Source organism: Myotis lucifugus, unplaced genomic scaffold, assembly GCF_000147115.1.
Source record: "Myotis lucifugus unplaced genomic scaffold, Myoluc2.0 scaffold_1, whole genome shotgun sequence".
NCBI lineage: Eukaryota > Metazoa > Chordata > Mammalia > Chiroptera > Vespertilionidae > Myotis > Myotis lucifugus.
In genome coordinates this window covers 21,791,764-21,812,474 of record NW_005871049.1, presented here as the reverse complement: position 1 = coordinate 21,812,474, position 20,711 = coordinate 21,791,764, and the positions used below count along the sequence as shown (strand labels likewise).

At 38.3% G+C, this 20,711-nt stretch overlaps 1 protein-coding gene across 1 annotated transcript in view; it reads left to right on the top strand.

Moving 5' to 3' along the window:
• Nucleotides 1-20,711, top strand: part of DCHS2 (dachsous cadherin-related 2) — a 178,489-nt gene that overhangs the window by 104,736 nt on the left and 53,042 nt on the right. Inside the window, exons 3-8 of the mRNA XM_014456108.2 lie at nt 2,030-2,261; nt 12,555-12,791; nt 13,862-14,878; nt 17,487-17,674; nt 19,002-19,101; nt 19,929-20,086. Of these exons, the coding sequence (XP_014311594.1) occupies nt 2,030-2,261; nt 12,555-12,791; nt 13,862-14,878; nt 17,487-17,674; nt 19,002-19,101; nt 19,929-20,086 (1,932 nt within the window). The remainder of the gene's footprint in view (nt 1-2,029; nt 2,262-12,554; nt 12,792-13,861; nt 14,879-17,486; nt 17,675-19,001; nt 19,102-19,928; nt 20,087-20,711) is intronic.

Here is a 20,711-nt window from a genome sequence, read left to right as displayed (position 1 = left end):
TTTTACTGCCCCCTGCCAGCTTTGTCACCCCTAATTGCCCCCCTGTTGGCCCTGATTGCTCCCAACTGCCCCCTCTGCTGGTCTGGTTGCCCCTCATGGCGCCCCCCCCCACCCCACCAGCCTGGTCGCCCCATGCAGCTTGCTGTTCAGTTGTTTGGTCATCCCTCACTAACCCCCCCTGCTGGCCTGGTTGTAGGCAGCCATCTTGTGAGGGTGTGAGGGTTAATTTGCATATTATCTCTTTATTATATAGGATTCCCAGTCAGGGCACATACCCAGGTTGAGGGCTTGATCCCAGTTATGGGAGTGCAGGAAGCAGCTGATCAATGATTCTCCCTCATCATTGATATTTCTATCTCTCTCTCTCCCTCTTCCTACCTCTCTGAAATCAATAAAAATTATATTTTGTAAAAAACAATCCACATTTGAAATTCCTATTTCAGACTATACCATGGACACTGTTGTTGCCATCATATTCTCAACATCCTTGTCACTCTGGACCTTTATACCTTACTCACAGTCTTCCTCTCCACCATTGTTTCCTCTCAGACACTTCAGTGTCCACTGATTGAACAACCCCAAGCCAGTCTGCAGTGCCCTCTTATTTCACTCCACCTGGGGACCTACTGGTCATTTAGGTTTGCTGAATATAGACAGCCAACCTGCATTTTGAGCATACAGGCTAGATGGAACTCCCATTGTTTGTATTAATTTTGTTGCTGGCATGGCCCTGTAATTCAACTTAGAACAAGGAAAATCACATTTTTCTAAGGATGTATTTCTTTCTTTATTTTATTTATTGATCTTAGAGAAGAAAGGAGGGGGGAAGAGAGAAGAGAGGAGAGAGAGAAACATTTGTTGTTCCACTTATTTATGCATTTACTGGTTGATTCTTGTATGTGCCCTGACTGGGGATTGAACCCCCAACCTTAGTGTATCAAGATGATGCTATAACAAACTGACTAACTGGCTAGGGCTAAAGATGTATTTCCTAACTTAGTTTTAGTCCCCACAGTCTGAGATATATGGGACCTCAGAGCCCGAGGGTCACTTTCAGATCCATCCTTAATGTCATCCAAACAATACTCTTTCTGGTCCTCCTGGCCCTCACATGAGCTTCCTGCAGACCTGCACTGTAGCAGTCCTCCTTTCCTCTCCTGCCAAAACTTCTTTTCCACTGCCTTTCCTCCTCAGTGCTTCTCTGCCATAGAAAAAGAAAAAATAATTAAGAGAAAGACAGCAAGAGAAGCTGGAGGCTGAGTGAGTGAGAAAACCCAGGCTGTGACTTACCAAGGATTTTTGTCAAAGATGAAAGTATCAAAATGTGCCAGATACAAATGGTGCTTTCAAGTAGGAACATATGTTTCACTTCAGAAGAGTGAAAAACCACAGAGGATTATTTTCTTCTATTATAGTCTCTCCCCTTCTCCTTGTTTTGAGATGAAGGGGACCCAAAATAAACAGCATCAGATCCACTTCTCACTATTTTATGTAGTATATTACTTTCCTAAAATTTGAAAAATTCAGAATTCTGGAACAGATCTGGCCCCAAAGATCTGGCCCCAAATATTTAGGATTGCTACCATTGCCTTCAGACTTGATTCTAAATAGCCTCCCAAGTGGTTTCCCTCCTTCCGTCCTTGCTGGTCTTCAGTCTGTTCTTAATACTGCAGCCAGAGTCCCAGTGAAAATCCAAGTCAAATCAAGCAACTTCTCTGTTCAAAACCCTCCAGTGGGTCAGAGCCATGGTTCCTTCAGGGGCTCACAGAGTTCTCCATGCTCTGTCCCCACCTCTCTGCTCCCTGAACAGGCCTGGGTTGAACATGACACTCCTGCCTCAGGGCCTGTGCACTCGCTCTTTCCTGTTTCTGTTATGCTTTTCCTCCTGATGACTGAAGTCTCGCTCCCTCATATAGGTCAGTCTGTGATTCAAATGGCACCTTCTTAGTGAAGCTTTCACTGATGATTTTTTCTAAAATCGTGCCCTCCACCAGTGATCTGTTTGTAATGGCTTCTCGTTCCTCAACAGGGTGGACTAAGCGCTCAAGCTTTTGTTCGTGTGGATGTGGAGGATGTGAATGATAATGAACCTGTGTTTAACCCGCCCACCTATGTGCTGAGCATTAGTGGCCAGACCCAGCCGGGCACCGAGATCATCAATGTCCTTGCCACTGACAGGGATTCTGGGGTATATGGAACAGTGGCTTACGAGCTCATCCCCAGTGACCTGTCCTCCCTTTTTACCATCGACTCTACCACAGGTATGTGATCCTGGAACAGTTTGCCTCTGAAATCAACGTCTTCTGTGAAACAGCCAGAAAATGAACAAGAGTGATTTCTTTTATTAGCAGGGATGTTGCAAGACTTATGCCACCTGCCAAAAGGCAGCGAGGTGTATTGAAAAGAGCAAGGGCTTTGGAGTTCGGTTATACTTATGATTTTCACTGGCCCTACTCTCCTTACTTAAAAAAAGTAGTGCTAATGATCCCTATGTTGCCAAGTTTTTGTGAGGATTAAAGGCAATAATTTAGGAGAAACAACTAGCCAATATGTTTCTTCCTCGTATGCCCTCTAAGGGTGACTTGCATGATTTCAGGGTGCTAATCATATTAGTGCTAAGAGCCTTATACAGACATCCTTTTCTAACACTAGGTCTCACATTCCCTTAATCTCTTTGCTTAGTTTCCTTGTTTTTTAAAATACCTAAAGCTCCTTTGAGTTCTCTAATATGACAATTGTGCTTCTGCCCAAGAAGTCCAATGAGCAAACTGAGTTTTTTAGAAACAGTCATTATTTAAGTTGGTACCCTTCCCTTCCTATTGGATTCTTATTAACAAAATAATGTTTGAAATAATTATTACTAGAAAACATAAAATTACAAGTATGTTACATTATAATACTTTTGAGATATTAGATATATTTTTGTCTAAAATTTTTTTCTTTTTTCTTAATTTTTTTTACATTATTTTATTTTGTAGTAAGAACACGTAAAATGAGATCTGCCCTCTTAACAAATTTTTAGGTGCATAATCCTTTATTGTCGACTGAAGATACAGTGTTGGACAGCAGATCTCTAGAATTTATTCTGAAACTTTGTTCCCACTTTTTAGCAATTTCCCATTTCTCCCTCCCTGTCATCTCCTGGCAACTACAATTCTACTCTTTGATTCTAGGGTTTGACTATTTCAGATATCTCATATAAGTGGGATAGACATTTGTCCTGTTACTAGCTTATTTCACTTCAGATAATGTCCTCCAAGTTCATCCATGACGGCACTTCCTTCTTTTTAAAAGCTAAGTAATATTCCATTGTGTGTACATATCATGTTTTGTTTATTCATCTGCTGATTGACATTTAGGTTGTTTCCACAGCTTGACAATTGTGAACAGGCTTCAGTGAACATGGGAGTGCAGCTAACTCTTTGCGATTATGTTTCTTCTTAAAGCCCCTGATCTGAGCATGGGCAGAATGAGTATCTATTGTGATGGTGGTGATAATGTCAGATGCCCTGGTAGGCATGCTCTGTACATTGTCCTATTGGATCTTTACAACACTCTTTGCAACAACCATATTCATTAGCAACAAATAATAATATACACGGGACATCTAATCTGCCAAGTTAGTTTGCCTTTTCGCCCAGCCCCAGGTAGAGAGCCACTGCTTCTTGCCAGGAAAGTGTACTTTATCTGGAGTGTGTGGCTGCTGGAGGATTCGCTATTTACAATGACAGTCTTTATAAGGCAGAACTTTCCTTGCTCAAAATAACTCACTGATGTGGCCCCTTTGACATTTAAAAGATCAGAAGAACATACTGTTTTAGGATATTGGTCTGCTTATCTTGGCTTTCTCAAAATTCCTCTAAACTGAGGACCTTAACTGCTTGTCAAAATGCCAGGCCCTCTAGGACAGTAGCATTGCCAAAATTATATAGGTCAGCCAGTAATCAGGGCACAGCATCAAGAAGCATTCAGCAGATTGTTTTTAGAAGACATCAACACACTCATCATCTAGTTTCCCCTGGAAGATCTTGAAGAAGGAGCTGTGCAGTATCCCATTTTTAGAAGAGAACTCTATTGTTGTGCTGGCTTCAGTCAGCCACAGGCTCCCATTCCTGGCATGGGTACAAGACAAATGCCATTGTTAATCACGGAGAACACTTTATATGAGTCATTATCTAGGGAGGTATCATGGTTTTGCTTTGTTTTTTTTTTTTTTAAAGGAAAACCAATTTTGTAATGGAAGTGGCTTTGGGTTATTGTTGGCCGGTGCCTATATTATTTTTGTGTCAGTGCATTTAAGTTGAAGACATTTATCAGTGTAGCAGTACTTGGAATTTAGTTGCACTTAATCACAACTCATGAGAAATTCATGAAAGCTGGTAATGCTTTGCTTTAACCTTTAGAAGAGAATTGAAAAGCATCATGACTAACTCTGGGGAAAAGGTTGCCCAGTGTACCGGAAGTCTTCAATTTGAACAGTTGCGTTCAAGTTCATCTGTTGGTTGACTGCCACCTCACATACATTTTCTAAATTGCACATAATAGACTTCCAGGCCATGCCATTAAAGGTCATCTAACTATTGATGTTATCAAAGAATGGAACAAGAAGCAGTTTGGAATATGGTTTTTTTCTTCTTCATCTGTGCTTTTGTTGTAACCTATAGGAAGCTGCTCCTTCTTGCTTCCCTTTAAGGCCTATCTCTACAGAAGCTGCCAGTGCAAACACAGTCTCAAGGAATTGCCTTTAGCCATACATTTGTGGAATGAAAAAACAAGTGACATTTAGAAATAATTGAAAATTTATTTAAATCCTTATTACATTCTCATAAGAAATTGCAAGGGAGTGTCATTGATAATACAGAGCAAAACTTCATTTAAACCCTCTTCCCTCATCACAGGTTGGTAGGGGATTTGTGGCCTGCCTCACTTTTCTTCAAAACTAACCCAAACTTTCTCGTTTCCTCTCTAGCTTATCTGTGCTAGCTGGCACTTTTCCAGATTTATATACTAAATAAATATATAGAATGTATATACAGGGTATGGCAAAAGTAGGTTTATAGTTGAAGTATGTGAAACAGAGTTTATTCTTGTATTATTATTTATTAATTACCAGAGGCCTGATACATGAAATTCGTGTGAGGGTAGGCCTTCACAGCCGGGGCGGCTGCCTCAATCCCTCCCTTGCAGCCAGGGCGACTGCCTTGATCCCATGGCTGCAGCCCGGCTTCTTCTGGAAGGTCATCTGGAAGGACGTCCGGACAGCCTTTCAGTCGATTTGCATATTACACTTTTATTATTATAGATTGTATTATTTTCCATATGAATAACTATAACCAATTTTGCCCCCACCTTGTATGTATATATAATTACATAATTATATAGATTATAGTTTTTATATAGTTGATTATATAATTGTACAGTTTTATAGTTATATACAGTTATATTGCATGAGGACAATATTGAGAATTGATTAGCACATTTCTGCATTGTCACTTCTTCCTGAGTTGCTCTAAAATTCTCTCTTTGAGACATTCATTAATTTGCCCACTGGTCCATTCGCCCTTTCATTTTGATGCTTCCTATATCAGACGTGCTATTCTATAAGCTTACATAGTGTGTTATTAGGCTCGTGTTTTCCTGAAGACAAGAGATTTTTCCATTGACCTATTTGTGCCACAACCAAGACTCATGCATTAAAAATAGAGCTCTGTGATTATGTGTTCATCTGGTAAGAGCAATGTTTTGAAGAAAACTGAAGGGGAGTGGGTGTGGCGATGTCATGGTTGTTTTCTCTTGTGGGTTTATCTTTCTGGTCTGTTTCTGGTTTTCTAAGTGTGTTGTTAATTCAAAGAATATTTTTGTAAAATGTGTTTAGGCACAGGAGAGAGAGATTGAATTGAGCCTTCATTTCTCTTATTCTCAGTTAGTCGTTCTTCTTTGATGTGGCCACGAGGTAGACCACAGTGTTTTGAGTTTTAAAAGAAGGAAATACAGAGACACATTTATTAATAGCTCTTTTTCATGTATTTTTAATCCTATTTAATGAACTATATGTAGATTTTTTTTCTACATTCTTTGAAGTATCCCTTTAGTAGCATTAAAAAAAGCAGTTCTTTAGCCTTTCTGTTTGTGGTATTTATTTAGTCATTTTCCGCTGAAACAAACATAACTTCTAATTCAGATTATTTTAAGGTGACAGAGATTACAAGCATTTGTGTTTGCAAAGTGTAGTTGAGCAACAATAAATTATGCTGCCTTGCCCATCATCTGATCTACGTTTAGTTATGACATATACAAAATCCCAAGTTTAGCACTACAGAACAAATAATTAAAAGGGTAACAGAGCGAATTAAACTGCCAGCCAAGGGCAGCTGTGCCTCCATGTTTAGCTTCCGTGTTGCTCGGGTGTATGGATTTTAACACGGACTTTAAGTAATGTAGCACAGACTCTGTTTTTCTTTATTTCAAGTGCAGATTCTTTTCTAATGTTAGTTTTATGCTCAGATTTGATACCATGTGATGAGTCTCATAATTCTTCATGATTGCCACTTTTCTACATATAGAACATTCTGATATGTAGTTAATAAATTAATACCACATCTCATTTCACAAGGGATGTGAGCCTGCTCACGCCAAAACATTCTTTCTTTTATTTGCAAGACAGAGTCTAAAATTAATCACAGGCACCTAACCAGTGTATGTCACTTTTATAGGAAACAAAAGCATGTTGGAGAGTTTTCTCATTCATTTTTTCAATATAACATCACTGACTCTTGGAGATGAAAGGGACCTTACAATTTAGCTCCCTCATTTAGTGGAGAAAGAAATTGAGGCAGAAAGGGATTCAGTGTCTTGCCTAAAGTGCATGGTTGATAATATGGCAGACCTGAACTTGAACCATTTATAAGTTTGTTATAAATTTGGATCATTGTTTTCTCTGTCAATATCAGATAGAAATTTGAATCCATTCTATTCCTGTCAGCTGCTACAACTTAGTTAACCCTGATTCGTGTGCAAAATAAATAGCATAATGTCATCTATTTGGTAAATAAGTTTTTATATTCTCACAAACTGAATATAGGAAAATTATCATAAATATCAATAACCAATAAGAAAGTAGTATTGATACCCCATCTTTTTTGTCCTGTTTTTTGAGAAAACCACACACTTACGGACTTCATGTTTGGTGAAGGTTATGACTTTGTGCTTGTTTTTGTTTTTAACTAGTCCATAGCTTACAATTTTAGTAATGACCTACAGATTATTTTCTAAGTAGTAGGAATTACCATGTTGGTTAAGAATATCCCAAATTTGCGGGAGGTCTGATTATGAAAGTAAGTATTGCTTAATTAGTAGAACATGATTTTATATATACTGTATATTAAATTTAATTAAGAGGACCGTTGTATTTAAGTGCTTTTATTAGTCAATCAATTAAAATAAATTTATTCCATCAGTTTCCTCTTTTAAATAAAAAGTGACAAACTAAAGATAATAGCCAAACATTATTGCACATTAAAATTAGTATGCGTAAACCCACACACCCAGTAATTAAAACATAAAATAATCAGTGATCTGTATATGAATCTGTGTCTGTTTTAAAGTTAAAGTTGGTTCCCTGAATGGATGACTAATGAAAAAAATGAGAGCCAATTAATCACTGTACTTTGAAGTATTAAAATATAGTGTCATAAACTTAAAGCTGACAAAATATATAGGCAGAGAACTATTTCTTTTATTTACTACTTCATTATTATATATATAATGCATATTTATATGTAATATATATTATAGAGCTTCATTTTCTGGCTCCTCAACTTTAATAGACAGCTCAGTTTAAGAATGTTGGATTCAAGTAAATAAGTTTTCTAGCTTACTCTTTATATTCAAATGTAAGAAAAAGTGAATGTTTTGAAATATTCAGCATATGTAAGGACAAGCTTAATTTTAATACTTCCCTCTTCTAAGTGGTGAGTGTTCAAAGAAACTCACTGGTTCCTTCCTGGTCTCTAGTAGCAATTGTTTTACTATACAACCTTGACTTTAAAGGCCAACTAAAGTAACCATTGGCTCGGAAGAAGCCTAGTAAAATGTATATATAGGCATTAAATGAACCATGTTTAAGTATAAAAAGACAGATTTGGCCATTTCTCTCCCCTGTCTAAATCTTTAATGACTTCCTATGGATATTTGACTGAAGACCAAATCCTTGTTATGGTCAAACCAGGCCCTTCAGGATCTGCCTGCTTTCCCGTGTGTCCTTATCTCCAACAACTCCTTCTTTTAATCTCTGTGCCCCTTCCTTATACCAACTTCTTCTCCTCCTCCTCTTTCTCCCTCTTCTTCCTCCTATTCCTCCTTTTTTATGCCATCTTCCTTCTGCAAGTACATTACATTATTTTTCTTCTTCTGAGATTAGTTAATTGTTCCCTCTCCTCTCCTCTTCCCATCTTTACATCTTCGCCTAGTTAATGACCTAAGTCATCCTTCAGGTCTCACTTTATGAAGGATTGCCGAAGGAGGTACTGGAAAACCAGTATCTTTATATCCAAATTACTAAATTGAGACTGTTTTGTGACTTAAAGTAACAAAAAGAATTTTAATTGGTTGATAGTGATTGTGGAAATTGTAGGAGCATCCTGAATTTTGACTTAGGGGGAGGGGAACAACCATTTGCACAAAAAATATAAATTTCAATAAAAGAAAAAAATAGTCTCTCTATGGTTGCATTCCATGAGCTTTGCTTTGTGTCATACTTGTTATCCATATTTATGACAGCCAGAGATGATCATGTCTGAAGTGGAGAAATGGGCTACATAATGATGAAGCTACATTAAGTGGGGTGGCTTATGAAGGAACTTAAAAGCATGACAGAGAAGCTTAAACTTAATTATTACAGGAAATGAGGAATGACATAGGGTTTTGAACACTAGCACATTATGGTGAACATGACATTTAAGGAAAATTACCCTGGCAGCACTGTACTAGGTGAATTATAGGACTAGAAAAGTTGAACAGGAAATATAAATTAATTAACAGAGACTATATATTAATATATTATTATAATCTAGGGATAAAGTTATGAAGTTTATACTAAGGAGATAGTAATAAAAACAGAGAGGAAGGAACTAATTGAGGATATTTAAAGAGGAAAATAATACAAGAATGGTGACTGGTTTATAATGAAAGATGATGAGTCACACACAGTTTCTTAATTTTAACTAAGATGATTGATGGTCCAACTGATGTCAAACTGATAAATACCCCAGAAGAATTGCCACCTAGAAAGAGGCATAGAACTATAATTCAGGTGGGAAGACATGGGAGATACTAGGACAAAGTAACTATTGAAGAACATATAAATATTTTGAAGGCGAGAGTATACAGAAGTGGTTTTTAAACTTTAGAGTAAATAAAAATTACTGGTGAAGCCTTTAAAAAATAATCCCTGGATCCTTCCCACACCTAGAAATCAGAATATCTGCATAAGAACCTGAAAATTTTGAGTTTACAAGTATCCATGGTGATTGGATGTAGGTGGTCAGGAAACACCCTTTGAGACCCTCCAGTGAATAGAACAAAGAGAAATGCTTAGAATAGAGAAATGCATGGAAGTGTAAGGAGGAGGAAGTTTGAGGAGGAGATAGAAATCCCAGGAATTTTTAGAAAAGCAAAAACAAAACAAAACAAAACAAAAAACTGTCATATAACCAAAGAAAAAGTCCAAAAGCAAGAGGATATCATGTGTCAGATAGATTGTAGAAGTTAAGGAGCATGAGGTTGGTGGTAACATCTAATTGCTTATCTTTCACTTGGATCTGTCTGTATCCTCTTCTTGCAGGTATGTTTCTCATAAATATATGTTTGGATTTATCTTGAAATTCATTCCAATAAATTTTGTCTTTTAAGTAGAGTACTTTGTCCATTTATGTTTTCTGAATTCTTTCCCAATCATAGCCTGCTATTGATATTCGGTCTCATTCATGTTAACATATTTCCTCAGGTTTTCTGTGATTTTTATTAACTGTGGGCTTGCACCTTTATCTGAGAGAATTCTTTGAACCCTGGGGATGAAGGGGGGTTCCTCTGGAACGTGTTTGTACTTCTCTTGCCCAAGTGTCTTCCCAGTCTATGCCATGTCTATACCATGTTAAGTTAAATTATTGGCTTGGCAATTGATGAATTGGTTTCTTGTTCATACAGTATTGACTATCCCCTTATTACAGAAGAATTTGGGGTAGAACAGCAATTGTATATATGTTTGTACATTTATATATACTAGAGGCCCAGTGCACAAAAATTTGTGGACTCGGGGGGGTCCCTCAGCCCGGCCTGTGCCCTCTCGCAGTCTGGGACCCCTCAGGGGATGACCACCTGCTGGCTTAGGCCCACTCCCCGGGAGATTGGGCCTAAGATGGCAATCAGACATCCCACTGGCAGCCCGGTAGCCCTCGGGGGATGTCCACTTGCCAGTGGGGAGCAGGCCTAAGCTGCAGTTGGACATCTTTGGCGCTGCTGAGGAGGCAGGAGAGGCTCCCACCACCACCGCTGTACTGGCAGCCGTCAGCCTGGCTTGTGGCTGAGCAGAGCTCCTCCCATGTGAGAGCGCCCTGACCACCAGAGGGCAGCTCCTGCATTGAGCGTCTGCCCCCTGGTGGTCAGTGTGTGTCATAGTGACCAGTCATTCCCAGTCCTTCTGCTGTTAGGGTCAGTTTGCATATTACCCTTTTACTATATAAGATAGAGGCCTGGTGCACGGGTGGGGGCCAGCTGGTTTGCCCTGAAGGGTGTCCCAGATCAGGGTGGGGGTCCTGCTGGGGTGCCTGGCCAGCCTGGGTGAGGGGCTGATGGCTGTTTGCATCTGGTTGCACCCCCTTCAGGGTGGGGGTCCCCACTGGGATGCCTGGCCAGCCTGGATGAGCGGCTGAGGGCCGGCTGAGGGCTGGCGGGTGACTGAAGCTCCCAACCTCTCCTTTTTTTCTTTTTCTTTTTATTCGGGGATTTATTTACCTTCTATGGCTGTCACTGGAACTGAGAGCCGGCTTTAGCTCTGAGGCTCGGCTCCAGCGCTGAGACCTCGGCTGCTGAAAGCAGGTATCTGGGTTTGTTTGGCTTCTATAATTGAAACACTGTTGCAGCTCCAGCTCTGAGGCCCGGCTGGCTGAAAGCAGGTTTTTGGGGTTTGTTTAGCTTCTATAATTGCAACATTGTTTCTTAGACTGGACCTCAGAGGCCGGCAGAGGCAGGCGGGGAACCTTGGCTTCCTCCATCACTGGAGCAAGCAAGCCTACTGTTTGCTTCAGCTGCCTGGCTGCCGGCCACCATCTTGGTTGGCAGTTAATTTGCATATTGCCCTGATTAGCCAATGGAAAGCGTGTCGGAGGTATGGTTAATTACCATGTTTGTCTATTATTAGATAGGATATATATATATATATATATACACACACACACACACAGCACACACATGTGTAAAGATATGTGCATGTATACATATATACAAATATATGTGTATATGTGTGTGTGTTTGAAATACATTAATGCAGACACCTAGTGTGAAGGCCTTACCTCTAAGAGTGTAATGAAATGAGACATGGAGAAATAAGATAATGAGCATTTTCTTTTCAAAACCTAGTGAAAAACTGAGATTGGAAGAATTTACCTTGCATGGTCAGGCACTGTTTTAAAAGGCTTGGAAAACAGTTTTTTAAGTTTTAAATTTTATTTTATTGATCTCAGAGAGAGGTAGTATGGGAGGGAGGGAGAGGGAGAGAGAGAGAAACATCAGTTGGTTGACTACCGCATGCACCCTGACTGGGAATTGAGCCCAGTAAGTATATGGGATGATACTCCAACCAACTGTGCCACTGGGGCAGGACTGGAAAACTTCTTTTTTCTTAACAAGGCACTTCTCTATGGGAAATAGGACTCCTGACCCTCCCTCCAATAAATTCATTCTCTGAATGACTACTATATATGCAAGGTTCTAAGCTAAGCACTCTTTATAGTAGTTAACATTGGTGTAGTGCTTCAATATTGACATGTAACATTGAAGTGTGTTGTCTCAGGCTCATCTCTGTCATTTTTTACTAATCGACTTTGTTGACATTACATTTGAGTGAGTGATATGGTAGTCGGGCCTAACAAATGCAACACCATTTATGTTTTTCTGTTGAATTGACTTAGTTTCAAGATGCCCAGTGTTTAAGCTCTAGGAAAATGTTATTTACTTACTTGTTAGATTTTGGAGCATCATTTTGCAAATATACTTAAGTCTTTGTTTGGAAAGTGGATATATTAGGGTTCTCCAGAGAAATGAAACCAATAGGAGCTCTGTATCTGTATCTATATCTACATTTATATCTATATCTACCTAGAAACACTCTTACACAGACACACAGAATAATGTTTGACCAAATACCTGGGCACTCCATGGCCCAATCAAGTTGGTATAAAATGAACCATCACAGAAGAATCAACAGATCAGATGTTTGATTGCTCATCAGTATTTATTGCACATTATCTGTGTCTTAATTCTTTCTTTCCCTTCCCCAGGAATTATTTACTTAGCATCAACTCTAGGTCATTTGGAATCTACTACACTTCTGTTGATGGTTTGTGCTCGAGATGGTGGCGGGCTCACATCTGTCGTTACTGCCGATGTCACTATACACATTCTTCAGACAACTCTGGCACCTGCTGAATTTGAAAGGCCTAAGTACACTTTCTCAGTTTATGAAGATGTACCCGAAGACAGTCCTGTCGGAATAGTGAAAGCAAAAGAGTCCTTGAGTAAGTACTTCTTATCCTGCATTGAAATGGATTGTTGCCACATTTCCTGTGTTTTCTTAGGCTGTACAGTCTTATATTAAATCTTTTCTTCTCTCCATGCAAGAAGCGTGGAGACCACACGATCTGTGTCTTGCTCATTGTTCTTTAACATTATTTCTATCCTACAATTTTTTTCTAATCAGAAAAGTTTTAAACAAAAAAAACCTCATTGTAAACAATATACATCTCCATATCCCACTGCCCAACACACACACACATACACACACACACACACACACACACACACACACACGCTTCCAACATTTTTTACAAAAATGTATCCTAATATCTTTGTTGTCTTACAACTATCTTTTTTTTCTACTGTATAATTTCTATGTATTTTTTCTACTGTATATATTTTTCTACTCTTTACTGCACAACTTTAGAGGTAACTGTATATCATTTTTGTCTCATGATATAAAGTTTGAATGGCTTTATGAAACATTTCTCTGTCGCTCTCAATTTGAATGATTTACAGCATTTTGCTAGTCTGCATAGTACTCAAGCAATGTCCTTGTGAGACTTGTAGAAGTTTCTCTGCAGGAGAAATTCCTAGAAAAGAATTATTTGTTCACAGGCCTTGCCCTCCCCTGCTCCTAGCTCCCTCCTTTCCCTTCCTCTGTCCCTTCCCTCAACTTTTGTGGAGGATATTTGCCGTTCATAGGTAGATATTATAGAAAAATATCAACATAAACTTAACTTGGCTCCCTCAAATATATTTAAAAGGCTTTCAAATAATTTTCTGAATGTCTTCTCCTTTTAACTAATGCAAGAGGAATGATGACTGATAGTGAGCCTGTGCCTTGCTTTGTGTCCATTGGACACCAGCGTTATCCACTAAAGCATCTTAAACCATATGTTCACTTTTCAACAGACTTTGGAGAGCTGAGGAAGATGTAAGATGTTGCATATTATTCTCTGTAGATGTAGTATACATTAATATGTCCAGATTTCAGTGTTTCCACAGGTACATTCTTTTGACATACAGGGATTGCTTTATTTTTTATTCTTTCTTTCCCTTTTTTATTCAGATTCCTCAGAGCCAATATTTTACAGGATCTCCTCTGGCGATCTGCATGGAACGTTCTCTATCCACCCGTGGCTGGGCACCATTCGAACCCGGAAGCCTCTGGATCACGAAACGCAGCCCATGGTGGTGCTCACGGTCCAGGCGCAGCTTGGCAGCTCCCCCGCCTGCGGCAGCACGGAGGTCAACATAACTGTAATCGATGTCAACGACAACCATCCAGTGTTTCCCAAAGCCTCGGACGAGGTCAAAGTGTCGCAGGTCACACTGCCCGGCACAGCCCTGTACCGCGCACGTGCAGAAGACAAGGACAGTGGTTGGAATGGATTCGTCCGATACTCCATTGCAAGCCAGAATCCAGGCATCTTTTCCATTGACTCGGGGCTGGGCGTGGTGTACCTCAATGCCAGCCTGGGCGCTGCTGTGGCCCAGAAGCACACACTAACTCTCATGGCCCAGGACCTTGGTGTTCCTCCCCTAGCATCCTTGTTCCTGCTGACAATAGTTATCGAGAAACAAGAATCGAGCCCATCCTTGATTTTTGGAAATTTGGTCTATCAAGTTGAAGTTAGTGAGTCTCTCTCACCGATGACCCAAATACTGCAAGTACAGGCCTACCCGCTTGGCCCACAGCACAAAACCTCCCAGCTTCTTTACTCGCTGGAACCCGGCGCAGACTCTGCCGTGTTCGCTGTTCACCCTTACACAGGTTGGATTTATCTGCGGCGACAGCTTGACTATGAATCCACCCAAACATATCATTTAAGAGTGTTTGCCTGGATCCCGGAGGACAGATTGTCACAAAATGTGAGCACTTCAGTAATTGTTCATGTCCTGGATGAGAATGACAATTCCCCTACCTTCTTGCATGATGTGTTGTTTTTGAAAGTGGAGGAGAGCCCCCTGCCCCAAGGGGTAATAGGCAAAATTACAGCAATTGACAGAGACTCGGGAAAGAACGGACAGCTGTCATATTTCCTTCTGTCTGATGGAAAATTCTTCAAGATGAATCCTCATACAGGTAGCATTTTGTAGCTTCCGCTTATTCCTTTAAAATTGGAATTGACAAAACCCTAATCTTTTAGTTATCACATTAGTGCAAACATATAATTAAAATTATACTCTTTAGTGTATACCTTATTGATTACAGTACTGTGATTTTATTTCTAATGATTCATACTTCTCATGCCTCTCACCCACATCCTATATAATAAAAGGGTAATATGCAAATTGACCCTAATGGCAGAATGATCAGAACAACTGCTGGACCAGTCACTATGAGGCACGCTGACCACCTCTTGGTCCCTTCCCCCCACTGCTGTCAGACACCGATCACCCGATGGCTAACAGGGAACCAGGGGTGGGTGGTGGCGGGGGGCAAGGCCAGCTGCGGGCAGCTGGGGAAGATGGCCCTGATCGCAGGTCAGGCCTAGAGACTGTACCCGTGCATGAATTTTGTGCACCAGGCCTCTAGAATTACTAATATATGGCTCTTATTCTAAATTAGAGATACAATCAGAACTGGGTTGAATAAAGCCTTTTATAAAGTCTAATTTTTCACCAATCTTCTTTTTTCATTTGTATATTCCTAAAAAGTTAAATAACATTTTATAAAATATGAATGTCATTGATGAAAACTAGAAATCAATCCAAGATTTCAATACCACTCTATTGATATATTTTCCCATTCTCATTTTGATAAGGGAACCATAGGGAAAGAAAGATATTTACAGTGATTTTTTTTCGAGTTTTAATTATGAAACTAATTAAATTTTTACAATTTATACAATTTAAAATTTTAAAGTATGAATCATTAGAAATAAAATTTATATTGTATAAATTTACAGGGACTTTATTTAATCTCTGAAACCATCTACACACAAAATATGTTTATGCTACAACTCTATAGCTGGGGAACTTAGACTTCGGATAACTTGCCCAAGGTCACAGAGCCAGAAAGAGATGAGAGGAGGTCACCACTTGGTACAATTCCTGGAGACACCATGTATAACGTAGCCCATGTAAATGAGGCCCCATGCCCTGTAGTGTATGGAATTTGAATTCAGTTCTGATTAACTTTATTCCAAAGATCCCTGTTGTGTGAATTAGGAAAAGATTCCCTTTCTTCTAGCAGGTGGAGCGCTCACCAGGGCACAGCGCTCGCCAAGAAGCCTGCAAGCTCCCGTTCACTCCCAAGCTGGTTCTCCTCTGCAGGGCACATACCTAGGTTGGAGGTTCAATCCCCAGTTGGGGCACATACCAGAGGCAACCGATCAATGACTCTCTCTCTCTCTCTCTCTCAAAATCAATAAACAAATTTTCGGGTGACGATTTAAAAAAACAGTTTTATGTGTGTGTAATTTTTGTTAAAAATCATACTTATTGTAAATACTATATAAATATAGGTGTCCCTAAAAATGTATACACACACTTTGAATAATTATAAAGGCAGTGTTTATTAAAATACATTTCATTTTCAAAATTGAGCTATCAGCTGTTAAAGTGTGTATACATTTTTTGGGACACCTCATATAATTTATATAGTAAGCGCTGCAATTAAGTTCACCAATTCAACATACCCAAATATGAATTTTCTTTCTTTGTGTCTCATTTCAACTTCTTGTTTTGTTTTACACATCATTTTATTTGGACAAAGAGGGCAAATTAAAAAATCTTAGAAATAGCAATGTTGGCAGTAGTTGCTTCACGTTTACTCTCTCACAAATAGGTATTTTCATAAATAGTGAGTTAGTCACTGCCTGGCAGAACTCTGCAGCAGAGGACAGACTACCAGAGAGCGCACTTGGCCTCCAATGGCCCTTGACAAGAGGTAGAGGCAGTTTCAACTTTATGCCTGAGTCTCCAAGGCTGAAATGTGAGGGACATTGACTACGAGTGAGTAGGTTCTAAACAAGAATATGTGAAATAAAGTTTGTAAACATTAAGAGTTATTTGGGAAATCACTATCCATCCCTACACATATGTTTTGTGAGATAACGATAAATAACTAACTGCATATGTAAAAGAAAAACCATAGCCTGAGGAATCTATTTGATTCTCATGGAGATAGTTCCCATTATTTTAAAGTGATGATAACAACTGCCATGTGTACAATGATTTACAGCCTCCACAATAATGTTAACTTTATGATTGCATGTTTCTGATAGCCCTAAGGAAGTAGGCTCAGAGAGGTCCTTCCATGTCCGAGATGGAGAAACTGAAACCCAGACTCAGAGCTCGTGATGCCTAAGCTGAGCTGAAGTGCTTCTCTCCTTTATTCTGCATGGCAAGGGGGAGAGGGACATGCTGCCGTTTAAAGTCTTCTGCGCTATTACTACGGTGCCTCAGAGTATTTTACCATTGGTTTCTATGAATTCAATTTTTAGTTCAAATTGAATTCATAGAAATACAAAAAATGGCAAACTTAAAGTGGCATTTTTGGGAGAAACTTAGGAAATTCCTTTCAACAGTAGAATCAACCTACTCACATACATGGTCTTGGAAGTTGTGCTTTTACTCAGAGCTTTATAATCTTTGCTTTTCCTTTCCACAGATTATTTTGGAAGTGGCTCACAATGCCAGCATTCTAGTGCACAGTGTCACCCTCTTTTGTCTCCTGTGCCCCTCAGGTGAACTGATCAGTTGGGTGGCGTTGGATCACGAGCATCAGGTGCACCATCAGGTGACTGTCCTAGCGACCGACCATGGCTCCCCGCCACGAAACGCCAGCATGGTGGTTTATGTCACAGTTACTGACATCAATGATAACAGGCCGTATTTCCCACAGTGTCTCCCTGGAAAGGAATTACACATCAAGGTTTGTGGGGTTGAAAGAGCCTTGCAATGGACTTGTAGTATTCTTAGTTATTTGAGCACCATCTTGTGGCAAAAAGCATGAATTTATCAAATCAGTCATGGTATGGCAATGCATTCTTTTCTAGAAGACCTAGAAATTGTGCATATGTCAAAAAAAAAAAAAACTCATCAAAAAATAAAATGGTTATATGTGCAATTTGAGGTCTCATATCCAGTTGTTTTAGGATTAATGTAGTTCTGCCCTTTGTATACAAACATAATAATTCCCCATTATCAGCAATGCTCAGACAAGGATTGTTTTTCTAGTAATTTGCAAGCATCTCTTTGTACAGAGCTCCTTGAGTGACTGATACACATCTCTAAGATGGTTCATTAGAGATAGGGGAATAATCTGTAGCTCTAAAGTGGAGAGACACATATCCAGAGATTATAAAAGCTGATCTATTGGGGGCACATGCAAGAACTTCTAATTATAGTTATATGATCTCATCTTTTTTTATTCCTATGTTTTTGTGTATTTTACAATGTACATAATAAATTAGCATATTAGTTTACACACACAATTAATTAATAAGTATATCTTGGAGGTACTCAGATTTTTTAAAGAAATGAATAGGTTGTATGAATAAAAAGTTTGGAAACCATAACTCCCAAATAATTAAATTGGACATTCAAATTGTGCTCAGATATGCATAGGGTATTTAGGAAGCTAATAACTTTAAATTCATCTTCCAAGTCCTTATTTAAAGAAAATTTTACCAAAGCTAAATGTTTTGTCATTATGATTTTAGTCGTGCCATTAGAATATCCTGTGGTTTCCTTGCACAGTAAGACTTTTAAATATGGAGTTCAACTCCACATGTTGATTTCAATAGTCTAGGAAAGTTTCTGTTAATTATCTCTCCTGTGTGAGGTATGTTTCCTGAAATAAAGATTTATGTTTATCTTTAGCATGTTTTCGACCTTAAAAACAACCTTTTAAAAAACGTCCTGAGAAGGTGATGAATGAAAAGATGCTAGAATCCTTAAAATACACTTAAAATCCAAGATTGTTTAGTTATTTTGATTTCCTTTTCCACCCTCCTCAGAATTAGTTGAAAGGCTGTAGATAACTTGTTTAAATTGAGTAAAATATTTTAATTGTAATGTGGATTCTTTTCATGGGTTTACACCCATATAACTTTTATATGGTAGACACTAGAATTATATGTGGATTTTAAAATAGTTTTTTAAATGCTTAGTAGTAGTGTGTGCTTTCACTTAAAGTTCATTGCTTTTTATTTAAAAATTTTACTGAGAAATTTGTAAGCCGTTTGTTTTATTGACAGGTTTTGGAAGGTCAGCCAGTAAATATGTTGGTGACAACTGTGTTTGCAAAGGATTTTGATGAAGGAAACAATGCAGAAGTTATATATTCAGTATCTTCAGGTAAATGTCACTACCCATAAAGGATTATGAGTGTTTAGAATTTCCTCTTTCATTTATCAACTATCTACCTCCTTCTGTGGACATAGTTAACATCGAAAATAACACCAAATTACAAACAAAATACATTTGTTATGGTCCCACAGTGATGGCGAACCTATGACACGCGTGTTAGAGGTGACACGCAGACTCATTTTTTTGGTTGATTTTTCTTTGTTAAATTGCATTTAAATATATAAAATAAATATCAAAAATATAAGTCTTTGTTTTACTATGGTTGCGAATATAAAAAAATTTCTATATGTGACACGGCACCAGAGTTAAGTTAGGGTTTTTCAAAATGCTGACACGCCGAACTCAAAAGGTTCACCATCACTGGTCTAGAATCACCTTTATATTAAAAAAAATAATAGAAAAGTTTAGTGAAAAGTTATAGTAGTTTTTTTGTGCCCTAAATAGAAACCAAGCCACCAATCATCCACCTTACATGAATAATTTTCAAAAATGTGATGTGCAAATCAATTTTTATTGAAAGGAAAGTAGCAATTAGTGGATAACAAGTGGTATTAATATAAAGAAATATGATTTGAATAATAAGATCCATGAATCTCTATGAAGACTAAATATTCTTACGGTTAAAGTAAATCACCCCTAGAAAATGTTCTGTTTCCTCTGTATAGTTTTAGTGCTATTTTTTTACGTTCATTTTCTCTCAGAGTTTAAGGCAAATACATCTTTCAAATGCTCAATCACAGATGTATTTGGATTAGTTAATTCTGATTTCTGCATTGTCAGTTAACATTAATTTCCTAATTTTTGTGTATGTATAGAAGATAGATCTGATCACTTCAAGATTGATGCCAACAGTGGTGAGATAAGAACAACCACAGTGCTTTTGTATGATTATAGACCTTCCTACAGGATGACTGTAATTGCCAGTGACCAGGGAGTGCCTCCTCTTCAAGGACAGGCAGTTATTAACATCCAGGTAATTTTCTGTCATCGCCATAACATGTAGAAGGGTGTTTTAAGGGTCTGTTTGATTTTTATACAACTTTATAGAATGAAGATACATTCAATATGTGAATACTACTTTTAGAGAGCATTGCACATGTATATGTGCCTTTTTTTTTTATTATCACTAGAGACATTATTAGCCTCAAATAATTTTTTATTTGAACTTTGCACAATTCCTGACAAGATACGTACCTTCATCCTGTACAGGCATTAATGTTGCTTTATTTTAATAAACAAAAAATGTCTTTACTTTTTTCTAATTGCAAAGACTTGGTAAATTTGCAGAAGTAACTTATATGTAAACAAATGGCCAAATAATAAATCACATTGCTTTTTGTAATTTTTAAATTTAGAAAAGTCACTTGGGATCCATATTCTAAGGCTTTACTTTAATCAGAATGTGAAAACAAGTTGTGAGAAGTATTCTTAGTAGGAAAAAATTACACTAGTGAGTCAAAGATAAGATAACTGTGCATGGCTATTTTTCTTTGCTCATGCACATGATAATCTGTAATATTGATACTGGTATGTATAAAAAATAAGAACATATACCCTGAAGAATTCTTTATTGATTGCAGATATATATTTAGGAGAAA